Raw genomic sequence first — 15,795 nt, forward strand, 5'->3', positions numbered from 1 at the left:
TAAGACCCAAACTGTTCATTTACGTTTTTGTATTTATTTGAAAGAAAAAATATATATGTTCCTCTTTTCACATAAACAGTACAAGTACCCTGAATGGTACCACAAAATGCACAAATATTAAAAACAGTAAAATGACAAACAGAGAAATATCAGATCATTTCCACACAAAGCTGGATGCTGAAAGATGACACGTGCGTGTTTCAGGTCACATGAAGTCTTGCTGATATTTATGCAAACGCAGGTTAGACCACACTTTTTGAAAAGCTCACCATCACAGAACCAGCCAGCAACAAGCTGGAGATGAAACTCATGGTTTGAGACTAAACAAAATGCTTCTTTATACCAACACAGGAAAATTCCCCAAAACGCACAAGCTCCCACAGACACGCGTTTGCTGTCGTCTGCAGTAACACAAGCGTCTGGCAACATCAGTCTAATCACACTTTACAGCTGCTATTACTAAAATCCATCTATCCAGAACAGCTGCTGCTTCCAGCTGTGTTTGTGGAGCGACGCCATGCCCATAAAGCTACGTTCACACCGCCATCTGCAAGAGACCACATTCAGTGAAAAGTCTGACGCACGTTTTCCGTCTCTAGAGACGAAACTTGCGGCCCGTTGAAAGTGCTTTGAAAGTTAAATCATTTGAATTTTGACCAATCAGGGACTCAGATTTGGTAGAGATGGCGTCCCTTTTTGTTCACGGAAGTGCCAACCGTTTGAAAATGGATCATGGAGGAGAAATTCATGATGGCGGTTTGTTTTCGGCTGGAATCATACCACACCAAGTCTTTTGTATATCGGAATAGAGCTGGGAAAGAAAAAGCCTGGAGCAAGATTCACCAGATGTGCACCGGTTTGACATTTTGCACCAAGTCTTTTCCAACTGAAGGTGGCGGACATGCGCTAGTATCGGGTAGCGACGGTCCAGCTGGACACCACATGCTAAACATGCGTGTTTAGCTTTTCTTGAATGTGTGTCACATGCTCTCTGTGAACGTAGCATTAGGTGTTCAGTTAGATCCTGAAGTCCTGCTGTGGTCAAACGATGACTGAAGGAATGAATCCTCTTGATTTAACAGGATGTTGAGCATCTGCATCTCTTTTCTTCTTCAACACCCCCAGTTTTCTAATACTGTTAGTGTGTGGGGACATCCCATCTGTCCTGGAAATGCTGAAGAGCAGAAACCATGTCCACTTGGTACATTGAAGCTACTTGTATATACATCAAGTCAAAAAACAAAAGCGATTGTCTTGCTTAGGAGCGATTTTCTCGATGGAGAAGGGAAGATCTGGAAAATAAATAGCATCCGTTAGGTTTTCCTGATTTACGCCACGTTTTGAGAATGTGGGTGGTGCACCCACCTCAGAGACCTCCGACTGTCCTTCTCCATGTGGTTCTCAGGTCCTTCGCTCTCAAACGAAGCCAGATGCAGCTCTGCAACAGTAAGTCAAACTCAGCGGGTTTCCTTCAGCTGAAGGAAGGAGAAACATCTGGACTGACACTAACCGTCTTCCGTGAGGATGGGGGTGGTGACGAGATACTGAAGGACGCGGCGGTCTCGGTCAAACGGACAAACGACCTGACGCCAAACCAGGAACTCGCTCACCTGTTTTGCAAGTTCCCACAGTTTCTGTGAAGATGCAAAACATCATTATGCTTCATGAAAAGATACAGACAACACTTAGGAGAGGAACCATGTGTTATTAACCACTAGGGGGCATCCCGCATCAAAAAAAGACTGGACTTGCTTCAAAGTTAATGTGTCCGTTTGGCAGCCTGCTGGCACAGCCTTCATTCAGGAAGTAGATGTCCTTGATGAGAAGACTGAAGAAGGGAATTACGATCTGCAGACAGAGAGAAAAGCTGGTCATACGGGAGGGAGGGGCTAAAACGGTCCAGTTAGGCCGATGCTGGGTGTCCCTCACCTTCTCCTGGCTGCTGTGTGCAGTCTCAGACCTCTGGGTGGCGCCACGGAGTGCTGTGCGGTAGTTACTGAAGTTACTGGATGGGTCCATTTGGTGCTGTGCACAGATCACAGGAATGAGGCCTCAAACACATGCAGGGATGCACGCCAAACTGCAGCGGCGCCGCTTTAAAAGTGGAAGCAAATTTTTACCTCCAGGATTTCAAACTTGTCAGTGTTGACTTTGCTCCAGGTTTTCTTCAGTCTGGACACAGGATTCATGTTCATCCCAGCTGAAAAACAGGATCAAAGTGTGACGTTGAGTGTGTGCTGCTGCAGGATCCACTAACTCACTTTATTGGTCTTTAACCTGATTAGCTTTAACTCCATCTGCCACTGCTCCTGTTGGAGTCAGTTTGTTTCATGGCTCGAGGAGGAAAACAGAGGCGTTTTGTGTTTTGCAGAAAGCATCAACAAAAGCTCGGGACGATGTGAGAGATAGAATTAGGGAATGTCCCGATCAGGTTTTTTGTGAGTACCTGAGTACGTCTAAAATTAAAATAATTAAATATTTAATGATTTTCTTTTAAAATCATTGAGTGTTCATGAATACCCATCAATGGAACCATTTATACTTTATTTTGTTTGTGTTTTTTTAAAGCCTTTTTTCCTGGAGCTTGCACTTTGCAGACTTTCCCTTGGCAGCGTCACACTGTCGTCTCACAGTCGGCAGCATTTAGAAATGTAGAAAAACCAAAAACCTGATCCATTTTCTGTTGAAATGCATTTAAAGATTGTTGTTTGACTTCAGAAAAACCAATAGAGACATTTGCTGTCAGTCTGAAATGCTTTTTAAAGGAGTTATTGAGCCCAGAAGTCCAAATCTGCCAATACTTTGCTAACTTTACCAAACTGCGTTTGTGCGCCTCGTGTTCAAACTGCTGCCGTATTCTGTTGCATATAAAATGTCGTGATCAGTTGATGCATGCAGACTCCTTCTAGTCGAGAATTTATCTGGAATAATAAGCTAGAAAGAGGCTATAAAGCGCTGATCATAACAAAAGTAAAATAAATATCTGACCCCAGATCATGATGCAACATCTGATTTTCTATCGAGTCTGAAACTGCGGACCAGGTTACAGATCACGTGATCGGATCAGTAAAGAGATCCCAGTTGGAATGACAGAGTTCCTGTCATGGAAGTCTCTGCACGTCCGTGTCAAACACTCACTAATGATGGCCATGAGCGAGTTGAAGTTGCCGATGTTGAAGCACTCCTGAGCTACGTCGATGAAGAACTCGATGATCCGTGCTCTCTGCTTCTTCTTTGCTGGCTTTAGTGAGACAAAAAAAGATCAGGCATGTTTTAGTGAACACAACACCAAGCAGTTCAAATCTGCAACTAAACTAACGTTGGCGTTGTCCAGATCACAGTTACAGCTGGATCTGTTGAGAAGAACCTACCATGCAGATCTCAGTGGCGACCAGGAAGCTGAGCCGGTTGAACCAGCTGACGTAAGCTTCAAGGTTGCTGGTTTTACGCTTCCGGAAGAAACCCTAAAGGAGGAGAAACAGGACAAAAAAGGTGACGTCTGAACAGGTTCCATGCAGTGAATTGATGTGTAGAAAGTCTCCTGGCACATTGGGAAGTTGACCTGTTTATCAAATAGAGAAGACGTTTCTGCATATGTGACAACATTTCCCATAATCCCTTGATTATGGAGCTTTGCAGTGCCAGTGAATCGAGCACAAAACCTAAACTTAAGCAACTAACTATAAGAAGATTATAAAACTAAGGGGATCATGACACAGGAAAAGGTTTGACTAAATTTTACAAGTATGAAAATGTTTTCTCCAGTCATCCATCTTACACCGTGTATTTAGAAAGCAGATGCACCACTGTGCCAGAATAAAAAAGGTCTTCTCCTAAGAATCCTTTAAGAAGCCAGAACATCTTTTCCCCAAAAAATCTGTTCAAACAAAATGACTGGGATTTTAACATGTGAGCTTCAGCACACATGCAGGAAACTTCCTGGTTTACAGAGAGGACAGGCCGCCTCGTCTGCACAGATAAGCAGTGATTGAAGGAAAAGGGCTGCTGCTGCTGCTCGTCTGTACTTTGTCGTCTGCTAATGGATCTGGACAGCGTTTGCGCCCACACAGCCTCCGCAGGAGTTCCTCCTCTTCTTTAGGTTCATTTATTTATTTACCTACATGTTTATGTATCAGAGTGTGTTCTTTCTCAGCGGGGAATTGGTTGTATAAATAAGCACTGGAAAAGCTCCACATGAATAAACTTTTCTCACCCGCAATGACGCAATAGCAGAGATCCTCAGACTGAAAGCTTACACAACAGCAGCAGCCCACTCCACTCTAAACGTCCACTCTACACTTCAGGACCCCTTTCACTGACTCAACCGCTCTCTTATATAACCACATCAGCACTGGTGGGAGCACGGAGGCAAAAACACCCGCTGACGGCTTGTTCTCTGCGGCTCTCGAGCTTCATCGCAGGACCACTTCAGATAAAGAGCGCCGCAGACCGGAAAGCTAGACTGTTGTGTGCTGCGTTTCAAAAGCAGCGCCTTGAACAAAGCCCAAATGCTGCTCGTCTATCCGGCTGCAGATCCTTTCATGTGGCCTGAAAACCAAATTGACTTGAACTGAAGTGAACCACAAATTATACACACACACCCAGAAGACACGCATCTGAAACACAATCAGAGGAGTCCATAAAAACAAGGAGGGCACTTTGACGCTGATGATTACGAAGCCTTCATGCTGCTTTCTTCTTCAGATGTCTTTATATAGTAAAAAAAATTATAAATGAGACTTTTCAGCACCAGAAATCCACTAACTGGGGGATTTTACAACACCAGCACTAAAGTTTCTATTTAAAGGTTTGTTTTCATGCATGATGTTTCAATATCTGACTGTAAAACTTGAAAATCCGACTGTAATGAGAAAAATGGCGGAACAGCTAAACAAAAACAGCCACCATCACAGACGTGTTCCCCACGTTCAAAACTGGTAAATAAAATTTAAACTTTTAATAAGTTAATTGTCCCGATAAGAATCATTAAGTGCAGCACATGAGTCTCTCTTTTTGTTATGTCCCGCCCTCATAGCTTCTGGCCAATGACTGAAGAGATCTGTAGTCACCTGGTTTTGTTTACAAGCTTTGGTCCGAAACAGATCGGTCTGCTTGATGGCAGTCTGAATGCAGACCAAACGCAAGTTCAGGACTCCATTCGGAATAAATAAAATTAACTCAAAAGGATTTTTCCAGTCTGAATACAGCGTTAAATGAAGTTGTACCTTGTGGTTCTCCATGGGATCCTTCAAGGCGAATGTCTGGATGAACTCTTCTGGACCGATAAAGCTCAGTCTGTCCTGCAGGCGGGAAGCATGACAACAGTCAGAACACAGATAACAGCTGGTCGAGTCTCTGTTTTCATCCAAACAGCTTCAGGGTATTCTGATCTAAACTTTAAAGTCAGTTTAAAAGAAAGCCAAAATCTGTTCTTTATGTTCTGTTCTTCAGACTTTATTTCTTATCTAAAGCTGTAAAAATTTTAATGGTGAAGTTATGTGTGCCAGTCTATTAGCGCTTTTTAAACAAATGTGCAACACCAAGAGCCATGTGGTTTTTCCTCAAGCACGTTTGGAAAATCTTCAACAAGTGTAGATTTGTTTTTTGAATAAATGTTATTGAAATGGCCGAGCACTGTTAGCTAAACTTTTTTGATTTTATTAAAACTTGCAATAAGAGTTTTTTGCTTAAGTTGGCCACTAGATGGTGCTGTTCTTAATTGTTGCTTCTTGTGACATTGTAGCTTTATACCTCTGGCTGTTTTACGTATCTTTAGAGCTAAAAGATTCATGAGACTTAATCTACTATTAGCTGGTTTTGTTTCCTCTAAAGTCATGGTTTGTCACATTTTTGTTTCACTTTTCCGTTGTGTCGTTATGGCAAAAAAAAAAAGGTTATTTCTAAAAATGCAATTGTTTGCACAATCTGATGATCTGTTTATTGGTGTTAAAGGCATTGGAAGTCTTACAAGTACTATTGAGCCTGTATTTTATTCGTTTTTTTTATTTTAAGTAGACAAAAAACCTCTTACCAGTTCAATGTGGGTTAGCTGCTGGGCGAGAATGAAGGCGTCATCGCACACGCTCAGTATGTCACTTCTCTGCGCGGCCGCCTGCTTGTTTTTAAGCGAGGTCGGGCGCTCCTCTGCCGCCGCGTTAAGCGCCGCCACAGCCTCTTCGTACTGACCGAGAGCAGACAGGCGCTTAATGAGACGCTGGGTCATCTGCTGCATGGCGCGCCACGAGTACTGGAAAGACAACGTAACCCAAACGGTGAGGACGCTGTAAAGGCTCCATGTTGTGTTTGTTTGGCTTAAATGCTGACCTCGTCGCCCCGGGACACATGTTGCGTCATGTCCTTCAGGCAGCGCATCATCCTCTCATCCCGGAAGTCGTACGGAAACGTCTCTGTCCACTCAGTCAGCAGCTGGACCAGTTTGGGTGCCACCTCACGGAAGCGTATCTGCGGTCAAATCAGTGCTGTTGTCATGGGTGTGACAGTGGGACGGATTCCAAGAGGGAAAGAGAAAAACAGCACCTGTGGGTGTTTGAGTGAGTGACCCACCTTGTCCAGAAGGGCATCTCCAGACCGCTGCTGCTCCACACACAGGTGACATACGCGGGTCATGAGCTCGTACGGGTGAAGAAAGAGGCGTGAGCTCAGCAGGAAGGTGAACACGTATGACCTCTGCGTAATAAACAAAAAAAATTAGTAAAAGTAAACCAAAAAAAAGGACTTTTTGGCACAACAGAAAAATAACAAGCAAGTTGGGTTGACAGACACTCACATCAGGGTAGTAGTCCACCGTTGGAACCAGGTGCTGAATCAACGCCTCCAGAGATGCTGAAACCAAGCTGTTGTCATGGTAACACATCTCCCCGTAGCTGGCAGTGATGCCCTGTCCGTAAAGTCGGCTCTTCACAGAGGCCACGTTGTTACGGCAGGAATGCTCCCCGTTGCTGGAGTGGCGGTGGGCTCTCCCCGGGCACGACGTGCTGTGCTGGCGGGGGCTGTGAGGCTGACGCTGTGGGGAATAAGGGTTCTCCGAAACCACACAGCTACTGCTGTAATGATGCTCTTTTGAGGTCATGGAAGAGACTGAGGAGCTGCGATATGCGTGGTGCGGCTGCGGCACATCGTAGGGATTCTCTGCTGCAGGGTAGACGCCGTTGTGGATGTGCTCTCTTGAGGGTTTTGGCGCCGTGTTGCTGTTGTACGGGCTCTGAGGCTGCGGGTGGTGGTTGTTGTTGTTGTAGACAGAGCAGGAGCTGAATTTCCCGGCATATGGAGTTGTGGGAGGCATGGCGACCTAAACAGACCGCATTGGTTTATCAGCCGAGGGTAAAGATTAACATCACTCAAAACAGCAGCGTGATAAAGTCTGCACCTGATCAGTTAGAAGTTTAACTCAAAGAAGCCGAAAATAGTCTTTTAGTTTTGCGGTGGACCGGGTTGGAATGCTAACAAACTTTGAACCTGCTTTATTGCTTTAATACAACACCCTTAAAGACCCACTGCGAGGATTTTTGATCTGTTTTCAAAGCGTTTCCAGTGGTCTTTTAGTTAGGATTATGCCGTTTTTAGTCACAATCCAAAAACTTGTTCCGTTTTTAGAACATAGTTTCTGCAGAGCAACAGTAGTTCCTCAGAAATTGACCTCTAAATTTCAGCTTGTTAGCACAGAGTCACCCCCCCCCCTTCCCTTCCTGTTGCTCAGAGCAGAATGCTTGTGGCCCCGCCCAGCGTATTCTCTATGTCACAAATGATTCGTTTCAAAGTATTTTTCATCTGCTTCAGAATCACAAAAATTTGAAGAAAAAAATATTCAGAAATGCAATTTCAAGGTTAATTTTCTTTATACATGTCCTCCATTATCAAAGAAAATGCCACAAGAACAAGTTAAAACCACGCAAAACACCATTTTAATCTTAGTGGGTCTTTAAGAGTCATCTAAACTGCCTGTAAGTTACAAAAGCTGCTACATTAAAGACCCAAGCAGAGAAAAAAGACGCAGTAAAGACATACGTGCCAATGAGATATTTCCCAGGTTTTCTGTAATTTTCCATCCTATAAATCCTCTCCAAGTTGTTTTTCTTTTCGTCTTTCTTTTCTTTGGTTTCACTCTTTGATCTGATAAATACTACGTGCATTCACACTGTATCTGATCCACACCAGGGTTCACTTGAAGGCAAACTTTTTATGAGACTGGGGTCTGCTTGTTTTGTGACTGCAAAGAAACAGGTCAACCAAGAAAACAAAACTGCGGGAAAAGGACAAACCTCAATAGAACTTTAAAAAAAGTGAAAAAGTTTTCCTTAACAAGTAGAAAGAGTCGCTTCATCTTCAACTGAGGTAATCCTATAAAGTTAAATGATTTGTAGGTCACAGCTAAGTGATTTAATGAAAACCCCACGCTGTGCTAAAAATACTCTGGTTACAAGATCTTCACTGAAAAGTTATGAGAACTGTGGTTAAAAACCAATCTAAAGGGCGACAAGAAAGTAGAGTTTTTTGAATAATATATGAGAAAAACAAAAGAGGGTCATCCACATTCCTGAGTGAACATTGAGCCGATAAATAGTTTGAAAACAGAACAACAACTCTGGTACTTTGATGATTATACATCGCTCCAGAGTCTAAGTCACAGCAAGTAAATAATCCACAATAAAAGGGAAAACAAACAAGTCCCGCTTTTAGAAGAAACGTATTTAACAAAAAAACGGGAAAAAGGACGAACACTTTATTTTGAAAGGCTATTCAATTTAACAGAATGGTATAATAATAATAGGTTGAATATCTACACGCTTCACTACCGTAACACATTTAGCTTCATGAAACACAGGAGGAATCTAGTATTTTAGCCCAAAATAAATAATTATTTGGATAAATATAGCATAAAGAACATGCTAACAAGTCTACTAAACTATATCACTACAACTCTTTAAATCCGTTGATTTCTTTATCCTCTGTGTCACTCTGCGGCATAAAGCGCGTTCAAGCGATCACTTTCAATGAAAAGTCTGTGTAAACACGCATTTTAGGCTTGGCGTTTAAAAGTCGCATGTTCATGTGCAGCTACGTTTTGAGACTCTTAAGTACACAAAGTGTGGCTATTGTGTCCGTGTTGCTTTGACACCAATTTAGTTCTGATAAATAGGTAGCGTCCCTTTTAATTCACGGACATGCTAACCGTTTGAAAATTGATCATGGAAGAGAAATTCGTAGTTGTGGTTTGTGCCTGGCCAGAATTCTATGACACCAAGTCTTTCATATATCAGAATAGAGCTCTGAAGGAAAAAGCTAGGAGGAAGATTTGCACCGCTTCAACAAGCCTCTTCCAGCTGCAGGTGGCGGACGTGCGCTAGTATCGAGTAGCACATGCCGATCTGAACGTAGCATAAGACTGAGCAGTGCCTCTCCTACATTGCTGATACGTCCACCTAAACTGTCCTCTAGCGGTTGTTGCCATTAAAAAAAAAATTCAATAAAATCATGAGTCGCACCAGGGCCAAACTATCCAAAAACCACAATTTCAACTCAAAAGAATACAGTACATATCATTTCAGCTTATTTTGTAGGATTTGTTTTGTCTTTTACTCCTAAACTGCTAAGTTGTGAGAAAAGTTAAAGCTGAAGGTTAATCATTCAAGTTTGATTGGTTAATAGTAAATCCTTCTGTCAGAGTCTTACTGCAAACACAGAACACTAACTGGATTACAGTCAAATGAAGCTCCATCTCCTTCTGTTCTCTGGAGGCTTCCTCTTGCTTACACAACTGGGTTTGGTGGTTCCTCCAGGTTCGGGGCGGACGTAAAATACTGTACCCTTTAAAGCTTGAAATGATGTGTTCTTGCAGCGTGACGTAATGCCACATCCGTTTTCCTGCTGTCAAGCAGGCTGTCCTTGAGTCAACACGAAGCGATAAAGTCTTGACTCCGAGTGGCTCCCGGAGTTCTGCAAACTTCCTGCCCTCAGACGTCCCACCTCCTTCGCTGGGAATGCGGTTGATGTTTAAGCTGCGCTTGAGTATTAAGCCGTCGCGCGTTTGAGCAACTCTGTCCCACAAAAGCCCCGACGAGGAAAGCTATATGAACGTAATCCCAGCTGATCCCGTAATGTTAGCCCTTCTGCTACTGTCAGCGTTTGAGAGGCGTCTGTTTGTCGCTAAAAATCTCTTCTGTTGTGTCGATTCCAACAAATCAGATGCTTTCACTGCAGCTTTACTGAAACTCTTGAAGCAACTTTGTTGGTGGGAGTAAACAAGTAATGGGGGGGGGTACATGAAACCCCTAAACAGATGGATGATCTGAAGTGATCAGTGACTCTTTGTCCTAATGGTTCACATAATTGGATCTGAGGATGGTAAGCTGATCCCAGATCCCCATGGTGGAGTGCTTTAACTCTGGAGCCATCTTTATCCCTGTGGCTGTTTGTCTGTGGAAGCATGCATACCTCACACAGAGGCGTGTCCATTTGAACTTACGCCGCGGCGGAAAACAAAAACCCGGCAGGACTCTGGGACTCTTGTTTGTTCATGACAGCGTCTGCAGAGGAGTGTCTGCCACAGCCAACTTCTTACACACCCCTGTCCAGCATGGCGCCGTGCCTGTGTAATCCACATGCACGAGGGTCACACACAAACACACATATGGACCTGAACGACGCGCACGCACACATATACCCCAGCTATTGGGATCACGCCCGTCTGAGCCAGTCCAGGTCTGAACTCTGTGATCTGGACCGGCTGTTCTATACTGGTTAAGAAACCACAGTGCCTTTACAAACCGCAGAGATAAGAATTCACACAGTAACATTTCCTCCTTTCCTCCTTGCTTGTTTTAGCACTGACGCAAAAAAAAACAAAAAAAAAAAAAACACACAAGCCTGCAAGCTTTCAAAACTGAATTTTCCAGACGAACTTCCTGAAAAGCTGACCCTTCGGATAGTTGTGGCTTCCAGACGGCCGCGCTGAAATGGGACTCCTCCTTAAATCATAGGTTGAACTCCCTGCAGATGACTTAATGATGGCGTCGGAAGCACAATTTCATATTAGACAGGATTGTTTACAATCTCTTGTTTGTAAATTCTGAAGACTTGGAGTCTTTAAGGGCAGATTGATGTGGTTATGGAGAAGGCAGAATGTGAGTTTTGCACTCCCACCTTTTAAGTTGCTGATGCAGAATGACAGGCTGTTGGTGCAGTTTCTTGGTACAAATGAAAACATCTCACGGATTGATTGGTTGTTTTAAAACCATGACCTAGGTTGTGTCTGCTTGCTTCACCCTACTTCATCTACTACACTTCAGCTTTCCATTTCAGCAGCATTTTCTCCATCCTTAGAACAGAACTAAAATAATTTCCGTTTGCAGACTGAAATCCGACACTGAAAGCCTTTTCTATTATCATTTTATGTGGTTTTGAATGGTAAATCCACTGCTGGTGAGCACAACGGGCCAGTGGGGAGGGGGTTCCCCCAACAATAGAGGTATTATCTCTCCTGTCGTGGCATTAGCAACCAAACAAAGACCCCCAGGAAGAGATCAGAGCAGATCGGACACACAGCGGCTTTAACATGCTCTGCCTCTGCGTGACTCAAGGCTGGAGTCACTCTCACATCATTTAGCTCACCCAAATCACGCTTTCTGCTGTTCCCACGAAAGGTACAAACTCTGATGTCGACTCTTTCAATTCCCCTTTCTGTTCTGTACTTTGTCTGCGCCTCCGCTCAGTAACGAAGCATTCCTACATTTTAATGCTGAATTAAGGAGATTTCCCTTTTCCTGCTTAACAAATGTCGCCGTTTTGCGTTTGCGAGCTGCAACCGTGTGCTGGACGCTGCCAAAACAGATCAAAAGCTGTACGCAAATCCTCTGTGGTGAACTTAGTCACTCTGAATTGTGTTTATTCAAAGCAAACTGGCCGCCAACCAAATAACAGTGTGTACTGAAGGGGGACGATAATTCACTGCACTAAAAAAGATTAGTTTACAAAAAGTATAGTTTAAACTCAGCAGGGTTTCTAACTGCAGACTCTGTCATTCCACTGTAGTTTATGAGGAGCCAAACAAAGTTTGTTTTTAGTGTCGGAGAACGCCGCGTGGTCAGGACAAGACGAAGGTTCAGTCTGTGCTCAGGGTGAACACAATACAGTCCAGATCCGATAAGACGGCCTATAAAACTATGTCAGAGTGGTAGGACTTCCATGTAATGCACCGCTATCTTCACACTACCTTGCATCTGATGTACTTTGACACCAATAACCTCCTGCGGGTATCAGCTGTGGGCTGGCATAGCATAGTTTCATGTCAATAAACGAATCCATACTTTTATTTATGCTCGCATAAACTGTGTGTTTTATTCAAAAATAACAAATACGAGACAGTCTGACTTTAAAGCGAGTATGTGATGAATAGCTTCACTGTCACACATCACTAAATGAGCCTGTGATTTGTGATCCAAGGCATAAAACACAGTCCAAAGAGCGCATTCATTCTCATCTCCACATGACAAGTTTAGCCACATTGTGTTTGTTAGGAGCGTGCCTTTAATTAGCAAGCCCCACCCTACACTTGTTTCTGCTGCTGCGGGCGGCACTGTTAGAAACCAAAATGCTGGTTTCAGCTAAACTCTAAAAAAGTTGACAAACGGGGAAGTCACAAAGAGCTCCTTCAGTGCAAAAATGGGAATGTAGTCTTTTGACATTCTCCAAAGATCTGTGAGTCTCACAGAATCAAAACAGACACACCGGTGAGGTTATCTGTGTTTTCCTTCCTGGTGATGCAGAAACTACACGCGCCTCCTTCCATCTAACACTTGTGTGCATCAGGGAGTTGTTGTTTTTTTTATTAAATAAATCCCTTTAACCCTTGTGCTATCCTATGACCCCACCCTTACATTGACATGTTCTCCCTACCATGACAAAGGTGGATAAAGGTGGAAAGATTTCATGTAATCCATGGACACCAGTAAAGATTACAAATCAATGAAGAAAAAAGGTTCAGAGCACTGTCTAGTGGGTCTAGATGACCCAACTCCCAACGTTAAAGTGCCTAGGATAGCACTATGGTTACAGAAGATGCACGACTGACTCACCAAAGAACTCACTTTAGAAAGAAAAAACAGTCAAAACACATGAGGGATGATGATGACCCCTGCATGCTGACCTGACAAACACACGTACCCGAATTTTTCAGACTATAAGTTTATTAACTTATAGTTATTATTAACAATTATTCAGATAACCATAACATAAAGCAAACCAACTAAACTCTTTACATCACTTGTAATCGCTAAATGCCCACAATTCTTCATTCTCTTTGGAACGATTCCACCAGCTCGGCATAAGATTGAGCGGCGCTTCTTCTTCTGCATTGCTGTTCGTAGAAAATACTAATAGAAATGCCTACAGTGCCCTCTAGTGGTTGTTGCTATTTATTTTAAAAAGTCATTTTCTAAATACGAGCGGCTAATATTGAACTTTTTCCTTGGCCGCACAGACCCAGAGGAAGGGTTAGAGTTACGGTTATGTTAGACTTAAAATATGTGCGGGCAATGCAGCAATGTGCTTCTTCACAGTTTTTGCACTTAGTTGCACATAATAACATCCGCCAAAATGAAAGAAAAAAAATACACATACAATGTGCACTTGGGTAAAAGTTTCACCCCAAACTATTAAATAAAAAACAACATACACCTAAAAATACATTATGTTTACTGAACACTTCACACTTCAGTCACCTGCCTGTAGGATCATCTGGCTGGCTAGTATTAACCCAGAGCCTGAATGGATAAAGACACATTATCTCCTCTTCTCTTTAGGATATTATAACCCTAAGCTCATCACAGTGGGGCTGATCTCTGTTTACGTCACGCACACAAATGTTACACACAAAGCCCCCCAAAAAACTCAAACTTTTGGAATCATCTCATAAAAAGGAAAAACTAACTTGAAAACAATTCATTAACCAGAAACACGGCAGTCAGTCTCCCAAGTGTTCCCATTGGCACTTTTTAAATACCAGATTAATCAGGTTTGGTTTTATTCTAACTAAGCAGCCTGGCCCAAATGATCAGAAAATGCTAGAAGTTGGCAAGAGACTGCATGTTTGTGTGGAGGTGTGTGGTGGAGGGAGGGAAGGATACGTCTATTTTTAGTCCGTTTAGGCAAAATTAGCAGGGGGGAAAAAAGAAAGGAAAACAGCACCACGCGCTTTCCCCCCTTTATTTTGCCCCAGAGACGAGCGCAATCTGTCAGTCCCTCGAACTCTCACGTAAACACACTACAGGACGCGCGCGCGCGCGCTCTGACGTCCGAGCTCCTGGCTGAGAATCAACCGCAAAAGTGAGGCTGACTGTGGAGAAACCATGCTGCGCAGCCGCGGTCCCATCACAGGTGCTCCGGTGACTAATGCTGCCTTTTCATCTGGCTAATTATAAACGAATGTCGGGGGTAAACAAAAACAACTACAAATGCGGGGTAAAGTGGATAGGGAAAGTGACGTCTTCACCAGGAATTATATGAACAACATGATATGTAATTTGTTAACTACTTTTCCACGAATACAAACACTAAAGAGTAGTTAATATTTAAAAACGTCCAACTAAAACTGGTGAAAGTCAACTTTAAGCTAGCAAGCAACGTCACCATCAATAACAATTTCCTATTATAAAGCTATTTCGTTAAAAAAAAGGAAGCTACACGATTGCAGCCTAGTTTTAATATACTCCTTGAACAACAACCTACCTCACGGTTCCGTTGGAGTTCGGATGCAATTGGTTTCACCTGTAGAACGACTCACGAGGAAACGACGCTGTCTCAAGACTCAACGCGTGTCGTGACGGGTTCCTCACTATCTCAGCAAAGTGGATAAATCTCTGCGCGCGGCGTCCGTCTTGCTCTCTCCTCCATTGTGTGTCTGCGCTCCCACTTTTCGAGTCAATTATTTGAACCAGCAGACCAGCAACGATTGAGCCGCAAAACTGAGCGTATTCTAATGAGCTCACAGAGCCGGGAAAGCCGACCAATCAGAGGAAGGAGGTGGTGGCATTTAAAGCAGGTGTTGTCCAATCGGAGGGCAGGAAAGGAGAGAATCGAAAATTCCAAAGATTTTGATTGGTTGAACTAACCTCAAGCAAATCCCCTCTTTTTTAGAATGTTAAGAAAACAAAAAAAAAATGTGGGTTTTGCTGGGAAGCTGGAGTATGGGGGTGTCAGGTTTCCTCATGGAATGTGTATGGTAATGACTTACATTGCTTGCACCTAGTGTTGTAAAGAATGTCTTAAATGGAAAATAACTGAAGAACCTAAGAAGTCAGAAAATAAAATACATACAAAAAACTATTTTTAGTAAGGAAGAATGGACACTTTATTTTTATTTGTAACTTTATTTATCACACATTGGTTTCGGTGGATTGCTTTTGAAGATGTTTTGGACTTATAACCTTTGTCAAACCTTGTTGTTTTCAGTTGAATTGGCAATGTACATTGAAAAAAATCACATATAAACAATGTGTTAAAAGAATTTCCCATAAATGTAAATGACTCTTAAGCACATTTTAACGATGTGTGTTTTATTTTCCTTTCCTAAGTTTTTATTGTACTTGGTTTTATTCTCCTTTTACTTATTAAAATATGAAAATATCAGACAATTAAAGTAAAATTCTTATTAATATAAACTTGAAAAAATAAAAGGAAAATAAGCCTTGCAATACAAAGTTGTGTTTATTTTGTTTTGCTATTGCTTTTTGTTCTCTACTTGTTTATCTTGTTGCAATTTTATTTGTTGGTCCACTGTGT

At 42.7% G+C, this 15,795-nt stretch overlaps 1 protein-coding gene across 1 annotated transcript; it reads right to left on the minus strand.

The window, feature by feature from the left end:
- Window positions 1-18: 18 nt before the first annotated feature.
- Window positions 19-14,978, minus strand: LOC101159368 (ras-GEF domain-containing family member 1B-B). The gene is made up of 14 exons (XM_004074995.4): window positions 14,743-14,978; window positions 6,788-7,309; window positions 6,565-6,687; window positions 6,325-6,462; window positions 6,032-6,247; window positions 5,226-5,300; window positions 3,372-3,464; window positions 3,139-3,241; window positions 2,121-2,200; window positions 1,930-2,025; window positions 1,753-1,848; window positions 1,511-1,634; window positions 1,366-1,438; window positions 19-1,292 (listed from the first exon to the last, which is right to left on the minus strand). Exons 2-14 carry the CDS (start codon window positions 7,301-7,303, stop codon window positions 1,259-1,261), a joined length of 1,767 nt encoding a protein of 588 aa, XP_004075043.1. The 5' UTR covers window positions 7,304-7,309; window positions 14,743-14,978; the 3' UTR covers window positions 19-1,258.
- Window positions 14,979-15,795: the final 817 nt, after the last annotated feature.

The sequence above is a fragment of the Oryzias latipes genome, chromosome 12, assembly GCF_002234675.1.
Source record: "Oryzias latipes chromosome 12, ASM223467v1".
In the NCBI taxonomy this organism is placed as follows: Eukaryota; Metazoa; Chordata; class Actinopteri; order Beloniformes; family Adrianichthyidae; genus Oryzias; species Oryzias latipes.

Bases quoted from the DNA above. Each gene is read 5' to 3' on its own strand.
- LOC101159368 (XM_004074995.4), bottom strand. From the start codon at position 7,303: ATGCCTCCCACAACTCCATATGCCGGGAAATTCAGCTCCTGCTCTGTC. The intron at 6,688-6,787 runs GTGAGTGTCTGT...TTTATTACGCAG, and splicing joins CGGTGGACTACTACCCTGAT to AGGTCATACGTGTTCACCTT. The intron at 6,248-6,324 runs GTCAGCATTTAA...TTGTCTTTCCAG, and splicing joins ATGTGTCCCGGGGCGACGAG to TACTCGTGGCGCGCCATGCA.